Below are 20,198 nucleotides of genomic sequence, written 5' to 3'. Positions count from 1 at the left end.
TAATGTTGGCTACATGTCCTTGGTGCTAGTATACACTGGAGGTGAATTCCTAGAAGTAGAATTACTGGATCAAAGGGAGAAAGCATCTGTAATTTTTCTAGAAAATAAATCTTTGTTGAATGAATGACAAAATGAATGAATGAACTTGATTACAAATAGCAGAAAGTAAAAGACTGTCTAAATGGGGACATAAAACAATTAGAATAAATAAATCTCTTTATGAAAGAAACTGGTTTAAAACCCTTCTGGTAGTGTTATCTCTAGTCCAGCAATTTTCATTTTATCACCTAAAGAAAGACGAATTCCTCTTTGGTTTGTAAATTACACATAGCGTTACAAAAACCTCTAAATTTTAGAGCTGAAGTAAAAGCCACTTAGAGCAGTCTCCTTATTTTAACAGTAAGAAAACTGAGGCCCTGAAAGGGAAGAGGATGAACAGAAAGATTAAGAAAGAATTCCAAATTCAGAATTTTATGCAATTCAGTAAATAGTAAGTGAAACAGCTGCTGTGTAATAAAGCATGATACCTGTGTTTTGTTCCCATCAAGAGTCAAATGTAAAACTGTCCTGCCGAGAGCCCCCAGGATCTCGTGTCGGCAATGTGTGGTTCAGATCTCTGAGTGCTTGGCTGTCACCATGACATCTCCTTCTACAGAACTCTCTGCATGTAAATGGATTTCGTTTCACATCTTTTGTGTTATTCTAGGGCATTCCAATGTAGTCATGATGATAAATTAGATCAGGTGGAGGGTTTGACTGACTGTGGGCGTTCTGGCTGATGATGTGAGTGGCCATGTTTGCTGAGGATAGTCTGAAATTACATAATCATGGCGTTGGTAGCATTCTATTTGGATTCTGAGCAAGCAGCATGGAAAAGCAAAGTTTAGCCCAGCCATGAACTTGAGGGGAGAGGGTGTGTGAGCCTGGGCAAGTCCCTTCTTTCTGGTTCTCTGTGTGTAAAATGAGAAGTTGGATAAGCCCAGAGGGGCCCATAAGTCAATGACATCTGTGGCATTATTTTGTCCTTCTGTGCCAATTGCAGACATAACTAATTGATCACTACATGCTCGCTCTTCACTCCCTGTCAGCCCACTGTTGATAGTGCATAGGTTCCAGCCTAACTGTTACCACAGCTGGCTTGGATGTTTACTTAGGGTTACCAGAGAGAATACAGGACACCTAGTTAAATTTGAATTTCAGATTAAAAAGTTTGGTTTTTTGTTTAGTGGAAGAATATCCCAGATATTGCTAAATCTGGCAAGCCTTTTACTTTGGCCACTTCAATTATTTCTCTTTTTTTTTCTATAATTCATTTATCTTATTTTATAATCCATCTTCTCTTCTTGGTACTTTTTGCTTTTTTGAGTTGGAATCTCACTCTGTCTCCCAGGCTGGAGTGCAGTGGCAGCCACCCTGTCTTCCACCTCAGCCTTTCAAGTAGCAGGAAATAAAGGCGCATACTACCACACCCGGCTAACTTTTTGATTTATTGTAGAGATGAGGTCTCACCATGTTGCCCAGGCTGGTTTCGAACCTGTGGGCTCAGGCAATCTTCTCGCCTCAGCCTCCCAAAGTGCTGGGATTACAAACTTGAGCCCATTCCCCAGTGCCCAGATGAAAGTCTAGCTCATTCCATAATTGTTTACACTGTGACCTAATTTAATGGAAGGGGATGGTGATTTGGATAGGAGATTCTTATTTCCATGTCCCACATATTCCCGCAAAACTCCTTAATGAATCTATAATCCCTTGTTTCCCAGGTATCATCATTTGAATATTGCTTTCTTGACTTTGCCAATCCATAGGTTTGTATTACTTATTTAGTATGTTCCTTTCAATAGACTCCTTTTGTTTAAGTACTATGAATAAAAAAATCAGTACTGTTTACCAAGAAAGTATTACAAAAGCAAATAAAAGAAGAACATACCTATAAAGAAGTAACATCATAATCTGTGACTCACCTGATGTCACTGGGTGTGCCACCCACAGTACACATAGACACAGCACTGACTAACTCAACTCTGCGGATTCAGGAATCCTCTCTGTGACCCTGGTAGGTGATCCCTGAGGACATTCTTAAATACCTCCAGTGATGGGGAACTCAATACTCTGCAAGGTTTTGATTCGCTCTTGAATACTGTATTGTGAAATATTTCTTCTTCGTATTGATCCATATCAGCCTCCCTGAAACAGTTATACATTGATCCTAGTTCTCCCTCTGAGACCACACACAGTGAGTTTGCTCCTTCTGCATTTGTTCATGCATTCATTTATTCAACAAATACTTCAGTGCTTATTATGTGACAGTGTGAGTGCTTATTGTCTTACCATCTTTTTGAAGGAATTAAGAATGCCACTCCAGTACTTGGGATAAGGACTGGTGAGCGGGCAGGGGAAGCACCCCTAGCCTCGAATGGAAGTAGAGGACGTGTTCAGGAGGGCTTCACAGGCGAACGAGCAAGAGCCTGGCATGCTTTGGGAAAGAGAAGGCTGAAGTGAGAGGGTGAGAGAGGAGGCTGGAGTGGTAGAAAAGGTAGGGAGGAAGCGAACCAGGTGAGCCCTAGAACCCTCATCTTCCATTACAACACAAGGACTTACTTCCCATGAAACATTTCATATCCAAGTTCTCAGTTTATTTTTAACACAGCCTTGGAGAGTTAGTCAGGTCAGAACTTATTCTCTCCAATTTCCAGGTAAGGTAACTGAAGTTTGGCGCATAGCTGGTAGGCTTGCAGCTGCTACACAGAGGAGCTGGGTCTTTATCTTCCACAGGCACACAACAGTGCTCATTTCTGAGTGTCCCCAGCTCCAGCCCCACTGGCCCAGGATGACCTCCCCTGTCCCATGGAAGGAACCTCCTCGTTCTTGGAAAGCATCCTTAAATCTTTGATCTTGATTCCTTGGGTCTGACCACGAATCAGATTTCAGAGGCATGGGGTCTAGTGTTTGGTATTCCCTTTCTTGCTTGTGGAAGTCACGGGCTCACAGTGTAAACTGAACTTAAGATGGCAGATTATTCTGGAACCCTGTGTCCCTTGGATCTGAGGTGTGTAGTGACTTCTACCCTCTAGGCCCTCCGGTGAGCTCTTGGTCCGTGTGTCAGTGGGAGGTGGCTCCCGGGCCCCCTCAGCAATCTTGGCCCATCTGATTGGATGAGTCCTCAGTATGAGACTGCTGCTCAGAGCTTTGCCTGGACTCTGTATGCTCAAGGAGATGGGCCCAAACTCTATTTTCCAGCACTTTCCTTTCTCCTCAGTTCTGTTCTATGTGAGAAATGGGTGAGTTCGTGTCCAGAGAGCAATGTGTGGAAACATTCTATGACCCTACTATCTTCCGTTTCCCTCCTCTTCTTCCTTGGCTACAGAGCAGACTTGGAAGACAGCCCTTGAAAAGCTCACAGACCAACCAGTAAAATAGGCCTGGCTACCAATCAGTTATTATTGCCCCATGCCCAGGGAAAGAAGCAGTGCTGGGAGAACTGAAGGCGAGCAGGGTGTTCTCCCTGGAGGAGGTGTCTATGAGCAGACCCAGATGGATGAGTAGGAGGTACATTCCCAGCAATTAGAAATGCTGCTTTCTCTCCCACTGCAAGAATTGAACTGGGGCCCCAGCATACCTTTCTCTGCGTAGATGTGATTTCAACTTCTGGACTAATTAGAGGTGCCAAACTGACATGAAGAGACATGATTTCTGCAGTGAGGTAATTAAAAGGCAGTTGGTTTCACAGCTGTGATCACACGAGATACTTTTTACCCCTAAAGACGTCAGCTGAAAGGCAAGTGCAAAGGAGCCGAGGAAACCAAAGAGGTTTCTAATGTAATTTGTTAATTTCCTGCATTTGTCACCTGCACAGCTGTGAGGAGGGACATGGAACGTTTTACCAGAAGTTTAAGAGAAAATTAAAGACATACATTCTAATTGTCCACAATTAGACAAGCAATATAATCATTATTATTTTTTTAATTAACAAGCCACTTTAAAATCACTAGATTAAAATTTAGAAAGCCTAATTTAGACTTATGTTTCTGCCTGGCGGCAGCTGCATCACCATAAACAGACCCATTCATCCACGGAGGCTTCTCATCTGTAAAATGGGTATACTGCTCTCCATTCTGCCATCCTCCCAGAGGAGGAATGCTGAGGAAAAGAGCTTTGTGAATCAAAAGGCCTTTTATAATTGTAAGAAATATTGTCCAGTTCTCCTAACGTAATTCTTGCAACTCCTAAGCCTAGAAGTTGTGATCTGTTCGCAGTCATTTATTGGGCACCTCTCTTCTAGCCCTGGCAGCAGCCCTGAGATGGGGGTGTGCCCATCTCACCCCCATCTGATTACAGAGGAAGAGAATGAGGTCTCAGAGTTCTGAAGTTGCACAGGGAGGAGGAGAGGTGGGATTCAGACCCAACCTATCCAAAACGAGACCCAGAATTCTCACTCCAGTATGCCATGCCGCCTTTTCAACATGGACTTGACTCTGCTATTTCTCTGTTTTTACTCCCACACTTGACCCTCACCCCCCCAAAACAGATTTGAGGAACTAGTATTTGTTTTCAATATTATTTACATAAAACAATGCCAGACATGTTGGAAAAGGAGTTTAAAAAGGAAATTAAAAATCTCGGAAAGAGACACATACCAAAGCAATCATATCTGGAAGAGCAAATAATTAAATGACAGTTTACCACTGAGAACAGAAATAAATGCTATTTCTTAAACTGGGTGATAGGTAGTTGGAATTATTATTCTTCACACTAAACATGTACATTTAATATGCCTATGTAGTTTATATTTAACAATAAGAGCTTGAGAAGAAAAATGTTTGTGAATAGTATTTTCTTAAGTAAAAAATAAAATGTACATGTGATTTTTTATATCATTGAATTGAACCATCTTAGGGAATCAAAAGCAAAATAAGCCACTGATGAGTATTGTTTTTTTCTTTTAAATAAATTTCAGTTTTACTTTTCCTTCAATCCCTTCATCTTAAGAGACGGGGTCTCACGTTCTTGCCCAGGCTGGAGTACAGTGGCATAATCATAGCTTATTTCAACCTTAAACTCCTGGGCTCAAGTGATCCTCCTGCCTCAGCCTCCCAAATGGCTGGAATTATAGGCACATGCCACTACATCCAGCTAATTCTCTTTTTTTAAATTGCCCCAGTTGGGTGGGCACAGTGGCTCATGCCTGTAATTCCAGCTCTTTGAGAGGCCAAGGGGGGAGAATTGCTTGAGCCCAGGAGTTTGAAAAGAGTGTGGACAACATAGCAAGACTTTGTCTCTACAAAAAATACAAAAAAAATTAGCTGGGTGTGGTGATGCGTACCTATAGTCCCAACTACTTGGAAGGCTGAGGCAGAAAGATCGCCTAAGCCCAGGAAGTTGAGGTTGCAGTGAGCTGTGATCATGCCACTGCACTCCAGCCTGGGCGACGGAGTGAGACCCTGACTCAAGAAATTAAAATAAAATAAAAATTGCCCCAGTTGCTTTCTCGTCTTATATCCGGGTGCCTCCCTAAGAAGCAGCCTGGTATATTGAAAAGACAACTGCAAAAATCCCGAACCCTAGTCTCACCACTTGCTAACACAGGACTTTGAGCATGTCACTTAACCTCTCTGAGCTTCAGTTTCCGTATCTAAAAAAAATGAGGGTAGAGTCTACCACTATTATGGGCTTCTATGAGGACCAAAATCGCATGAAAGTTGTAAATGTGTTTTGGGAATTGCTAATCACAGAGAAGAATCATAGCAGTCTGAAATGTGCAGAGGCTTGTGAAGTTAATGTCCCCACTTTGCCAGTCGCTTGCTGTGTGACCACATGCAAATGATTTACCCTCTCTGAGCCTGTCTACTCATCTGAAAAATGCAGATCATAGTCATGTCTACCTCACGGTCATAGCCATAGTCACGTTTTGCACATTAAATGAAAAAGTAAGTGCTCAGTCCTTCATGCCATGTTTGATCCACAGTAGATGCTCGTGATCTGATTACATCAAAGAGTAATAAGCTCAAATCCCAGCTTTGCTCAAATCCCCACTAGCTGTGGGGCCCCAGACAAGTCACGAATACTCCCTAAGCCTCAGTTTCTCCAAGAGGAAACAAAGACAATAAATGCTCCATCGCAAGTTGTTGCAAGTTCCCAATAAGAGCATGGGCGGCAGTGGCCTGGAGTGGTGATGGCTGAACTGCTGTACCTCTCTGAGTGATGAAATCCAAACTCCCTCTACAGGAAGGAAAAATGCTTGCTCCCCCATTAGGCCCAGCTCAGACTCTCTCGGACTAAAGAGATCTGAAACCTTACAGTAAGTCTGTGCACAACGCTCCAGAAGGCCTTTGACTGGAGCAGGGCTTCCAGGAGAACTCTCCCGAACGCCAGGCATTCATTTTCCCTTGTTAACTCGGGACACGCTCTGTGGCCACTCTGTGTCACATTAATCTCACGGGCATCTCTGTTGAGGCGCTTTGTGTCCAAACAGCTTCTCACCAGGGCTTGAGCACTGAGGCAACCTGGCGCAGTCCTGCAGTGGACCCAAGTTCCCAACGCACAGACCCGGGTCCTTTGTAGGCATCCTGGCACTGCCCACAAACAGTGTTTTGTCAGGAGCTTCCTGAGAAAGTTGCGTTTCATTCATCTCAGTTGAAAGGACCCCTAGATGACAAATACCTCCCTCATTTAATTACAGAAACAGTCGGCAGACCCATGGAAAAAGATTAAACCAACGGAGAAAAAAGCAAGCCTCAGTCACTTTCTCAGCTTTTGTATCTGGTCTCAGTTCCTTACCTAGGACTTAGCAACTATGGCCACCCCTGGTTATACCTGGCCCCTGAAACATTTGCCCCTAATTTCTGCAGAAAATGCCCCAAACCAGGTAAAGAATGAATTCATTCTTTTAGGCAGGAATTCATCAGTGGCTTGGAATTTAATAAGGATCCCGAAGCTGGGAGATGTATTTATGTTTTCCATCCAGGTTTATATCTGCTGAGGGAAGCGGGGAGCAACGGCAATTATCTGAATAAATCGGATCAGATAAAACACACACCCACACAAAACTAACACGCTCTTTAATCATTTGATTCAGTTGTTGGAGAGAGAAGCATAGAGTTTTGGTTGCAAAGAAACTTCAAAATCTTAGGTCTAATCTATCACTTTCACAGATGAGAAAAACAGACGTCGAAAAAGGGGAAATGATTTGCCCTCGTTCTCTCAGTCATAGAGACAGGGTTAAGACCAGGCGTTCCAGCTCCTTGCAGTGGCCTGATGGTTGCATTAACTCTCCACTTCGCTCTGCATCCGGGTGCTTACTGTTAGGGCGACTCACAGGCCAATACGCAGGTCTTAAACTCTCACAAGACATTGCATGGCTGATTGGAGCCATCTCACTCGGAGAGATGTTGATGGTTCTCTTCCCAAGTGTGTATCCCTTAGGACCAACTATGCCCACCATGGAAACTAGCTATGTTTGAGAGACCCTGAAAGCTTTGAAATAAGTTGTTCCCTCCCTGTTGTATTGGACTCAGAATTAGGACAGGCACTGGATCATTGCCCACTTCACCTGGCGCTACGGCTTAGAGCTGGGTTGAAGGAAGAGAACCCATGTGAAGTCAAAAGCCCAATCCTTCATCTTCTGTACTGATTTTGCATGGTTAGGTCACCTTTCTGGGCCACTATTTCTTTGGCTGTAAAAGGGATGATAACTGCTACTTCAGATAATCTGGCTGGTGGTATGATCACAGAATCAGACATGAGTTCAGAAAAGCCCTCCTTCAGATGGTTCATTCTGTGCTTCGCTGGTTGAGTGGTTGGTTCATTTCATCAATCCATCAATCTATCCACTCTCAAACAAGTTTTGCTCTCAAGCTTGTTAAAGTATGGATCTGCCTTAATGAGTATAGAATGAGGGAATAAAAGCAAAAATCCTACCCCCCAGAAAGATTGCAAAGGATCTCCCTGTGCTAACAGACTTTCCACAAAATCAGCATCTACAAAGTCTCTGGGGATCCCAATCCCAGTGAGTGCAGTGAACTTTCTATATCTGGAGAGCTTTAGATTCTACAAAATTCTTTTACATCCTAACATCACCCCTCCAAAGCAGGCAGGACAGAGTTTGTGATCACAAGCTTACAGATGCGAGGAGGTCGAGGGGCTTGTGAAGGTTGCACAGCGAGTGGAAGGCAGCTGGAGTGCAACCCCCAGGTTCAGGGGTCTGAATGGCTCTCAGCCGCGGCCAGTCTTTGCCAGGATGCCTCTGAGGTTCAGGTTGAGGGGCTGGTGGCATTTCTGAGGGCCGTGGTGCGAGGAGGGAGGCAGTTCCGCCTGACCATATGGGTTCTGCTCCTCTGTTGATAGATTGGATTATCTTGAGCAAGTTTCCTTTTTCTCTTTTTATTAGGGTAAAATGCACGTAGCCTGAAGCTCATCATTTTAATCATTTTAAAGCGAACGGTGTCGTTGAGTAAACTTTCAACACCTCAAAAGAAAACCCGGTACCCATTAAGCAGTCACTCTGTGGTCCCTCCTCCCCCACCTCTCTTCTTCACCCCAGGCCCAATGACCACAAATCTGCTTTCTCGGGGAAGTTGCTTAAACTCTAAGTCTCTGTTTCCTTATCCATACGTCAAGGATAATAACAGCACCTACCTCACAGGGTTGTTGTGAGGATTCAGTGGGGTAATGACTGAGATGCACTTGACACAGTTATAGAAAATGCAAATACTTATGACTGTGTTGTGGGATTCTGGATAGGACTGTCTTGGCTACCTAGGATGAAGGACAAAGCTGCTTCATCTTGCCTAATCCTGGCTTCACAGTGACTGCCCCTAGTGCATAAGGGCCCTTGACATTGAGATTCTGAAAGATTTTGCCATCCCTTGGGTCAGGTAGCCTTAGATAGTATGAGGGAATGGGCCCTGTGGCCTGGTTGTGGGCCGGGCAGCACCTGGACTGTCATTATCAGAAGTCTACTCAGGCCAAGTCCTGAGGTGGGAGTGAAAGAACAAGATGCCACTTCGAGATCTTCTGTGGGCCCAGCAGTGATCAAGGAGTCCCTGAGCAACTGCTCAAGACAAAGCAAACACTGTCATAATCCAGGTCATGACATGACATCCATGTCATGATCCGTGATCCTGGACACAGATTGGGGCAAGGGATGTGTGGACTCAAAACCCCATGCAGTGCCCACAACTGACCAGGATGGGATGAGATGGGCAGTCTTATAGACCACCTCCCAGGGCCATGGCAGCTGGCACCACCCCATTAGAGAGGAGCGTGATGGTACCTACCATGAACCTTAGAAACCTTCACAACAACTGTGGTTTAAACAGCATCTGAATGGTGCAAAGGACAGGGCTGGGCCCTGCCACATATTTGGTTGATTAATTCAGGTTAAATTTATTTGCCACTTTTAAAATAATTTTTCTGGGTTGACCTGAACTATATCTTTGCAGTATTTGAGAATATAAAGTTTATTAAATACATAAATGATATTAACCATAAAAAGGGGGGAAGGAAAAGATGTTTGGATATGAGTACACAATAAAACATTTTCTAGCTTTCCTTTGAAGCTATCAAGACACAAAAAAGAAGGCATACACACACTCCTCCAAAGAATCAAGAGACCTCAATACTCATTGACATTCTAGATGTTTATTCTTTATTAAATGTCTTTATTAATTATAAAGTAGATGGCTCTGGACTAAGAAATTCCTAAGCTTTGCCTCCGGGGACACCAAACTTTGCCTCATAAAATAACAAGCAGACTTTTTCCTCTCTCCCCTTCAATCTGAGTTAGAGCCAGGACTTATACCAATCAGAAAATAGGACAGCTAAGCCTCTACCTCACTGTTGCTGATCTCTGAGGAAACCAAATTGCTATTTTCTCTTCATCTTCTAAAGTCAGGCAGAGCTATAAATTCCTAGAAAAACAACTGGATAGGAAGAGGAGAGAAGGGCAGTAGATGTGCATCATTCTAGGAAGCAGAATCCTCCCAAGTGAAGTTTTCTAGGTAGGAAAGAGAAACCCAGGCAGCAGTGCATGATGGAAATTTAGCTATTGTGTTGATCTAAAGTATTAGAAAATTGAGCACTGAAGGTAAAAGATGATGCCACCTCATTAATGTCGACCAACATAAGGTGAGCGCCTACTAGACACCAAAAACTTTGTACTCAATTTTTTACTCAACAGTTTCTGAGAAACATTTGCAATTAAAATATAAATAGAAAACCAGCCACGGGCAATTCACATGTTGTGTCTCTTGATAAGCCAAGTCTGAAAATACCTGCCTTGCTTTTGAGGATGAGTACATTGAAAACACCTTTGAAAAAGTACTTCAAACATAATCAAAGGAACACTATACTCAGAAGAAGCAGAGGAAGAGTCCACCTCTGAAAATGATCTATTGTAGGATAAAGAAGAAAACTTTAGAAAGATGTTTGGCATCCTTAGTCATGTACAATAAAACATAGTTTCTGTGAAATAGATAGCCTGAGCTAGGAGAATGAGACAAAAAGGAAGATGATCATAGAAATTAATAGGAAACTAAAAATGTCAATAGCACAACAAAAATATGTTAAAGACAATAAAGCTTAAAACTGAGGCTGCTGAAAAGTCAGGCAACTCATAGAACGAAAAACCTGAGTAGCGAGCATATTTATGTGTCGCTGCTCAACCATATTACAGGCAAAGAGCTGCAAAATCCAATAATAATGAAATGTCACTTTGTCTTTGAAAGATTAACAAAAATTAGGAAGCCAGACAATATTGAATATTGGCCAGGATGTGAAGAAATGAGAATGCTTATGCTCCACTGCTAGGACTATGGATGACACAGCCATTCTACCAGAAAACAGTGAAAGTTAATATGCACATACCCTGTGATAAAACAGAATAAAGTAAAATGTGTTTCTAGAATGAAGAGGACAAGGACCAAGAGATGCAATCATGAAAGAAAATATGATGCATATGGATTTGGAGAGTGCAGAGACAAACATATAGATAGTCCTGTGCTCCAGAGGAGAGACAAGAAAATATAGGAATATAATATAAACATATTATACATAATAAATATGCTATGCTTATTATGTATAATATAATAAATATACTAACTTTTTAAATAAAATATAAATATTAAATATGCTATATTCTATAATACACAATATAATAAGTATAGCATATTCACTGTATATATTAATTTTTTTACTGAACTGGAAAACTAAAGTGTATAAATTTGTCTGCAGGGAGTGTATAGGGCTCTTTGTATTCCAGATTAAACCAAAAGTGCCACAATTTTCTTGAATTCCAAGAATAAAGAAAAAAAATCCTTCAGGCATCCAGGCAGAGGAAACCCAGTACCTACAAATGAGCAATAATCAAGCTAGCCCTAAATTTCTCCTCTGCATCACCTTGTAGAGAAGTGGTAACTCAAGAATTTTATACCCAGCCAAATTATGCCATGTGTCAGGGCAACACAAGGCCATCCTCTGCAAGTTTCTAACCCCTTACGCTTCCACAGAATATATTAAAAGGTACTACAGCAGGCTGATATTTGAAGCAAAATTCATTCCTAAGCCAGGACAGAGAAGTAGATGCAAAGTCAAGGACCAACAGGAACAGAAGGAAACAAAAAGAAAGCATTAAAAAAAGGAGTAAGAGCCGGGCTTGGTGGCTCAGCCTGTAATCCCACGCCTTTGGGAGGCTGAGGTGAGTGGATTGCCTGAGCCCACGGGTTTGAGACCCGCCTGGGCAGCGAAACCTCATCTCTACAATAAATCAAAAAAGACCCAGCTGGGCGTGGTAGTGCATGCCTGTAATTCCGGCTACTTGGAAGGCTGAGGCAGAAGAATCGCCTGAGCCCGGCAGGTCGAGTCTGCGGTGGCCGGGAGCGGCCACTGCACTCCAGTCTGGGCGACAGAGTGAGACGCCAACTCAAAAAAAAAAAAAGGGGTAAGGTGGCCAAGGTGATAAATGCAGGTTATTTATTACAGCAATAAGCATACATATTTTAAAATCTGTTTATGTGCTCTTTTCTAGAAATATATTTTTAAATGGTCCTAATAGAATTCAGATAAAAGGAGGACCAAAGCAATGACAGGCAGATGCAAGCAAAAACTACATAAGGGTTGTAATATTAATATCAAGCAAGATATAATATAAAACAAAAAGCAATACAATGTCAAAGAGATTTGTTTTCTCTTGATTTATATTTAACCTTCAACTCACTCAATGAATATCTATTAAGTGCCTACCATTTGCATCAGGCAAAGGTATATGGTGCTGAAAAATAAAGATATCATGGTGATGAACATCTATGCTCAAAACAACTTAAAATCAAAGACTATGAAGCAAAACCTGTTGAAATAAAAGAGAAATGATCAGAGACTATATTGAAAAATTCAACACACCTTCTTAGCCTTTGATAGATCAAGTAAACAAAAATATGAAGCATATGATAAAAATATAATTGGCTGTATCTATTCTGCATAAGTAGTCTAATAAGGAATTCTGTATCTTATAAATAGAGATTTTGTCTTTTTGTCCAGCCACCATGGAACTTTTACACATGTTGATTTGTATAATAGGCCACAAAGAAAATCTCAATAAATTCCAAAAGCAGATACTATATGTGCCAAATTCTCAAAATAATGTAATAAGACTAGAAATTATAACAAAACTATAAACTAAATTTTAAAATCCTTTCTGAAATAAATACTTGGCTAAGAATTAACTCGAAGCCTCAATCACAGTCTGTTCAGAAATGAACTTGGTTGTGTGAAATAAGGCAGGAGAGCCCAGAAAGCTTGGTCTTCAAGTCAGGGCCCTGATGTCAGCAACCCCAGTGTTGTCAGATGTCCAGTGACTGTGCTGAGGGAGGAAGGTCCAGGGAGCACACAGAAGGCAGGTGGGCAGCCATCAAGGGGAGAAAGAGCACTGGTGTTAGAGTCCTTTAGACTTGGGTTTGAGTCCTGCTCAAAGAGGTGAAAACCTCTTATTAGTTGTGGTAGTATCTCGCTGTCTCCCCATTTCTTGGCTTCAGTCTACTTATTCAAAACCAGGATGTTAAGCTGTATCAGTGGTTCTCAACCCTCACTGGGCATCATATCACCTGGAAAGTTTTTAAATAATACTGATGCTTGGGCTCTATGCCCAGAGATTCTGATTCAGTTGTTTGGAGTGGGACCAAGTCATCAGTATTTTTTTAAATTTCCCCTAAGTGACTCCAGTGTGCAGAGAACCCCAGAGCGCGATGATTTCTCAGATTCCCCTCAGTTCTGAAGTCCAGCAGTACCACTGGGCACCTGCAGTCTTTGCCCATGGAAAAAAGTTTTAGAAGGCTAAGGCCAGAGAAACAGCGATGCAAAGCAATCTAATCAAAGTGTGCATTATCTCAAATGGTGCAGAAAATGTGAGTGCCAGTTAATATTTTGCACCCAACATGATTTAGACCCGGGGCATATATTGTACTCCAAGCCCATTGTAAACACAATGGGCCATTTATTCACTGAACAGTAACCACTGTAATTACCTACAGGGCAAACATATGAGGTTGTTCAAGCAACAATTAATTGTGGACCTGGAACAAATGGGACAATAACAATAAAGTAGCAACCAGAATGTGTTTCAGAAATCACATAAGAAAACCAATATTTTCCAAATTGTATTAGATAAGCATTTTTGGGGATGTGATGGTGTATGTAACATCCCAGGTCCTGAAATAGCTGCTCCCAGATTTTCCTAATAGCTGCTTCTTACCCTGGTAAGCGTAGGAGGTTTGCAGTGTTGCTTTAATCTTGGGAGAAGAATCGTGGACACTAAGTTTGAGGGCACCATAGAGAGCTTCTATTTTCTGCACTCACCACAAGACCTAAATGTCACCTGCAGGCAGGCACATATGCAGACCTTGTTTGGATGATAGGATCCTCTTTGTGAATCTGATGGATGCCACAGATTTTTTTTCCAGAAAAATGTACATGTCTGTATGTACATATATGCCCATGCAAACACTTTACTACAGATACCTTGAAGCCCCTCTGTTCTCACTAGGTTGTGGTCTGGCCTCTCTTTGCATACCGCCAAACACAGGTATCTCACTACTTCTAACGGCAGGCTTTCCATTGCTGGACTGCTCTGAATGTGAATGTTTCTCAATGTGTCCAGCTGAAATTTTCATCTCTGTAGATTCTTCCCATTGGTCTGATTCTACCCAGAATCTTTTGAACAGTCATTCTACCTTTGACCTTTACCCGTCTTGGGGTGTTCCTGTCTCAGTAAGAATCTTAGAAATTGGTTTCTTTTATTCTCCTCCCCTTCCTTCCTTCCTCCCTTCCTTTCTTCCTTCCCTCCTTCCTTCCTTCCAGCAAGGTCTTGCTCTGTCACCTAGGCTGGAACATAGTGGTACAATTGTGACTCACTACAGCCTTGAACCCCTGACCTCAAACAATCCTGCTAAGCCTCCCGAGTAGCTGGGACTACAGGTGCAGGCCACCGCACTCAGCTATTTTTGTGTTTTTTGTAGAGACAGTGGTCTTGCTATATTGCCTAGGCTGGTGTCAAACTCCTGGCCTCAAGCGATCCTCCTGTCTTGGCTTCCCAAAGAGTTGGGATTACAAGCATGAGCCACCATACCTGGTCAGAAGCCAGTTTCTACAGGTGCTGTCTAGCCTCAGATAATGGCAGAAGGGCTATTATGTAGTGAGCTCCAACAGAGAGGCGATCCAGTGATCCTAGGTAGTGGCTGTCTACCCTTTGACGGAGAGCAGGGGAAAGGAGCCCTACTGCCCCCCAAGTCATGGAGGGAAAAGTGCTTCCTAAGGTGACAGAAGAAGCAGCAAGACATTTTCAGCTGGGTTCCAAGAGTGTCAGGATGTTATTTCCTTCGATGCTGAAATTAAACCCTGGGATGTATCGAATCCACTGTCCCAGAGCTGCCACTGGGACAAGCAAGGGTTTGGGGAAATAGCTGGTGGCAGCAAAGATTGAGTTTGCTTTCACCGTGTCCTCTTTGAATCAAAGATTTAAATGAAACAAAACAAGGAAGGGAGGAAAGGAGAAGGAGGGTGGGAGGAAGAAAAGACAGACAGATTAGAAGAAACCGTGAGGAAATTCTTGTATAATCTCAGAGTAAGAAAAGTCTTCTAAATATGACACAAAACCTGAAATTATAAAAGAAAAAAATTGATAAATTCAACCACATTAAACACACACATACACACGGCAAAAAACACTGCAAGCATCAAAAGACAAAATACAAACTGGGAGATAAATCAGCAACTTCTATAACAAAGGGCTAATTTTCTTGTCTAGAAGATCACTTTGAGGGGGGCACACCTCATCAACAAGGGTACCTGCATAATGAACATTTGTATACCTAACCCTGAATTGAACTCTGCATCTTTAAAATAAAAAATTAAAGTTAGAAAAAAGATTACTTCTGCAAACTGCTAAGGAAGATTAAGGATCAAATTGGAAAATGGACAATGAATGTGAACAGTTTCCAGAAAGGAACTATCAATTGCTCTTAAACAAACAGGAAGATAGCTGAGCCTATAATCCCAGTGACTTGGAAGGCTGAGGCAGAAGAGGAGGATCGCTTGAGGCCAGGGGTCAAGACTATCTTGGGTAACATAGCGAGACCCTGTCTCAAAAAAAAAAAAAAAAACTCGCACTAAAATAAATGCAAATTAGAACTACAACAAAGCTGGGCTCGGTGGCTCAGTCTGTAAGCCTGCGCCTTGGGAGGTTGAGGTGAGCAGATTGCCTGAGCCCGCAGGTTCAAGACCCGCCTGGGCAGGTGAGACCTCATCTCTACAATAAATCCAAAAATTAGCTGGGTGTGGTAGCGGGCGCCTGTAGTTCCAGCTACTTGGAAGGCTGAGGCGGAAAGATCGCCGGAGCCCAGCAGGTAGAGGCTGCGGTGGCCAGGAGCGGCCACTACACTCCAGTCTGGGCGACAGAGTAAGACTCCAATTCAAGAAAAAAAAAAAAAAAGAACTACAACAAAATACCATCTTACACCATCACACTGCAAAGATCAAAAAGTTTGATAGCTATCTTCTGTGGATGAGGCTGAAGGAGAGGAGAACAAAGATCAGAGGAAATGTTATAGAAGAGGTGACATTTAAGCTGGGCCTTGTAGGACAGATAATTAATATCCAATTTAACAACTTACTGGCACTTAAAAGAAAAAAGAAGAAATAATAAAGAGAAAGATGGACAGATTTTTTGACTGAGTGTAAATTTAAGCACACATACACACAAAATGTAAAGACAAGCATAAACTGAGATATTTGCAGCAACTTTAATAGCCTGAGTTTGAATGCTATACACATAAAAACTCGTCATTACATTCCATAAGGAAAGCATTAGAATACCACTCAAAAAATAAACCAAGCACACGAAAAAAGCAATTCCTAAAATAGGACATACTACCAGTTCATTTCCACAGGGTAGAAGAGTCAACATTTTGTATATCTATTGCATTATTGTATGCACGCAATAGGGTTCAGTTTTTTAAAAATGATGTCATTATTAAATTAGATAGAAAAAGGGTTTTATTCCTTCTGTTGACAAGAATGTGGTGAAATTGGACTTCTAATCATATCTGGCTAGTAGATATGCAAATTGATAACAATCCTTTTAAACCTTTAAACATTCATATCCTTTATCTGGGAAATTTTATATCACAGACTCTATCCTATGGAGATGTTCTGAAATATGGGAAAAAAAATGCTATGCACAAAGATGCCTGTAGAATAATATGGCAATAATGACAAATTAGGAATAATTTAAATGTCCCCAAAATAGACATGATTCAGTAAATTATAGTATGTTCATATGCTAGAATATTTTGCAGCTATTAAAATGTTTACAAGGTGTTTTTAACAGAATAGTTAAATGCTTGTAGGATAATAAGTGGAGAAAAATAGTCCAATTATGTATATAGAATGATTTCAAGGATCTTTTTTTAAAAATCCAATCACTGCATAGAGAAAGAGCTGGAAGGAAATAGACTATAACATTAAGGATGGTTCTATAGGGAGGGTAGATCATTGGTTAATTTTTTCCTTCTTTCTCCTTATTTCGCATTTTGAACCTTCTCTTCTATTATAATGTGTTACTTTTACAATAAAAAGGTTTTTAAAATATCTTGCAGCCAGGCACGGGCCCAACACTTTGGGAGGCCAAGGCAGGAGAATTGCTTGAGCCTAGGAGTTTGAGACCTCATCTCTACAAAAAAAAATTTTAAATTAGCCAGGCATGGTGGTACGCATCTGTAGCCCCAGCTACTCAGATCGAGGCTGCTGTGAGTCATGATCATGCCACTGCACTCCAGCCTGGGTTACAGAGTGAGACCTCAACCCAAAAAAAAAAAAGAAAGAAAGAGAGAGAGGGAAGGAGGGAGGGACGGAGGGAGGGAGGGTCAGAGGGATGGAGGGGGGAAAGGAAGGAAGGAAGAGAAAAAAGGAAGAAAAAATTGCCCCAGGTGTCTGTGCCCTAAGTCAAAGCCAAAGATCTCTATTCCTGGGAAAGTTGCTAGGTCACAGCTGCACGGCTCACCAATGAAAAATGTTCTCTTTTTTGTTTTTCAGCTTTCCTTTGCTGCAACCACGCCTGTTCTAGCTGATAAGAAAAAATACCCTTATTTCTTTCGGACTGTCCCATCAGATAACGCAGTGAACCCAGCCATCCTGAAGCTGCTCAAGCACTACCAGTGGAAGCGCGTGGGCACGCTGACGCAAGACGTTCAGAGGTTCTCTGAGGTAGGCCCCACATGCGTGGACGCTGTCTCCCTTACTGCTGCTGCTGTCATCTGCCAGCCAGGGGCAATATGGCTTAATCAGGGTGGGTGATATCACAGGGCTTTTAGGCACGCTTGATCAAAGCTGCCTGACCATCAACGAGACAGAGCTGCTGGCTGAGAACTTTGTGCGTGGCCCTGGTAAAGACTGCTGTCCTAGATGGCTCGAGGTGAACCTTCCCTTTCACTGTTTTTTCAGCTCCATTGTGTGGCTCATGCCCTCAGTGACACTGTGGGTTTGTTGTCTTTGTCGTGACCATCTAAAATCATAAATTGCCATCAAGAGGTGTTCTGTGAGGAGAGTTTGGGGGAAGGGCTGGTTTGGACAGAAGACTCCAGTGTTACCTTGGATGGATTTTGGGGGGTTTTTGGTTTGTTTTTAATGGCTTACAAACACACATTAATACAATGGTGGAGTTTTTAAAATTGTGTGTGTGTGTGTGTGTGTGTGTTTTGCTGCAAAAACAAAGTGCCAAAATACATATAGTAAAACAGTAAAAGTGTTGCTTTGTCTCAATGCCTCTAATTCCCACTTTCTCTCTGAAAGTTAACTCCTGCTTTTAGTTGAGTGTTCTGTTGAGTTTTCAGTGCATTGGTTTTAAACCCAAGTTACTTCATACTCTATATTTTGCTTTTTTCACTTTATAGCAGATCTTAGAGGCCTTGATGGACCTTGTGTTTTCATGAGACATGTTCTGTCAAATGGGTATATTGTAACTTACTGAACCAGTCCCCTAGGGATGTCTACAGTTTTTTAATTTCCCAATCCACACCTCTGTCCCTAGGTGTGTATCTTGGCGGTAGACATCTAGAAGTGGAATTACTAGACTACTGAAAATTTTGAGAGGAACTGACTTCCAAAAAAACTGTTTCAATTTCTAGTCCCACCAACAGAGTTTGAAAATTCCCATTCCACACTTTCTGACTAATAGGGGATACTAGCACATTTTAAAACAAATTCTCTCCATTCAGATGAGTGCGAAATGGTCTCTTGTCTTTTACCTCTTTTGCTTCCTACCTCCCACTTTCCTGGCTGTTCCCACATGTGCTCCTGCTACTCGGAACCTCAAAAAAACACAAGACAAGCCAGGCGTGCTCTGCAGTCCAAGAGAAGCAGACTTGAGCCCTGTGGGGAATTTCCACATGTGAGTCAGGTGTCCAGGCAGACCTCAGCAGGAGAGCTGGGGAGGATGCTTGTCCTCTGCCAATCTAGGAAGGGGAAAAGGCTAGGCAAGGATATCAAGAAAGATGGGGGCATGGTAGGGCCAGGAGTTCCCAGACTTGGTGTCCACTGCAACTCTGCACTTACCTTTCTGAGCTTCTTGCCCCCGTCTCTTCCATGGAAAGGAGAGACCACTTCATGCACTGGCTGGGTGACCTTGGAGAAATCACCTCGCTTCTTTGAGCTTCTCTGTAAAATTGGCACAATAACCCCTTGCATGCCTCCCTGCAGGGTTTTTGCCAAAATCCAATGCGTAAGAGATTTGAAAGAGCTTTGTAAACTGTAAAATTCATGCAGAGAGGGATGTTTTTGGAGGTGCTTGAACAGCAGAAGTCTATGGTTATCCAAATAAGGCAAGCAGGCAAGACTGCTTCTCATCTTCCCACTGCTCTGTTTCTCAGCCCCTAGGTGGAGGCACAAAGGGAACTTGACCTTAAGCGGGATTGACTCATTGCCAAACACTGAAGAGGCCTTTGCTGGAAGGCTGCCCTTTCTAGAGCAGCGATAAATGTTCTAAAATGAATATGATGCAGGTTGATGGTGGAGGAGAGGGAGGGCCTGTCCCATGGCTCCAGTAACACCAGACCCCGCTGCACTTTGGAGGGACCTGCTTTTGCCTAAGAGCATCGTTGGCTGTCATAGACTGAAGGGTCCTTAGACACACCTCACCCAATCTCTTCATTTTGTAGAAGGGGAGACTGAGGCCACGCGAGGGGAAGGGACAAAGTTCAGGGTGCAGCCTCTTCAGCACCTCTGAAGTCATGAAAGATTGTTCACAGAAAACTCAGAACTGAATTCTGGGCTCCTGGCATCCAGTTCAGATTTCCCATTACTCCTTCTTTTCATCTCTAACTTTCTGAAGTCACATGGAAACTATTTGTCCATAGCTTGTAGAGGTATGAAATTCCTACCAGACTTGGTCAAAAGAGGGTAGGTTATCAACCCTGACACTGGTCGGTATTCTATAGATTTCCAAATACTCTCATAACCAGTCATCCCATAGGGAGGGTGATGGCTCCCATTTTTCAGAAGAGGAAACTGAGCCTTTCAGAGGGTGGGTGGCTTCTTGTCCCAGGGCACATGCTAATAAAGAGCCCAGCCACGGCTGGAAGCCTGATCCTCCGGACTATTGGTCAGTGTTTTCTCTGTTATGCTGTCCTCACTGGGATTCGGTTTTGGCAGCTTGGAATCAC

The 20,198-nt window shown here is 42.5% G+C and overlaps 1 protein-coding gene across 2 annotated transcripts in view; it reads left to right on the top strand.

Annotated features, from left to right (window-relative positions):
* Positions 1-20,198, top strand: part of GABBR2 (gamma-aminobutyric acid type B receptor subunit 2) — a 280,913-nt gene that overhangs the window by 18,914 nt on the left and 241,801 nt on the right. For both annotated transcript variants that reach the window (XM_021710138.1, XM_008053452.1), the window contains exon 2: positions 17,575-17,745. In XM_021710138.1, the coding sequence (XP_021565813.1) occupies positions 17,575-17,745 (171 nt within the window). The remainder of the gene's footprint in view (positions 1-17,574; positions 17,746-20,198) is intronic.

Source organism: Carlito syrichta, unplaced genomic scaffold (genome assembly GCF_000164805.1).
Source record: "Carlito syrichta isolate Samal-C Ts95f unplaced genomic scaffold, Tarsius_syrichta-2.0.1 Scaffold288168, whole genome shotgun sequence".
Classification (NCBI taxonomy): Eukaryota; Metazoa; Chordata; class Mammalia; order Primates; family Tarsiidae; genus Carlito; species Carlito syrichta.
This window is presented reverse-complemented; position numbering and strand designations above follow the sequence as displayed.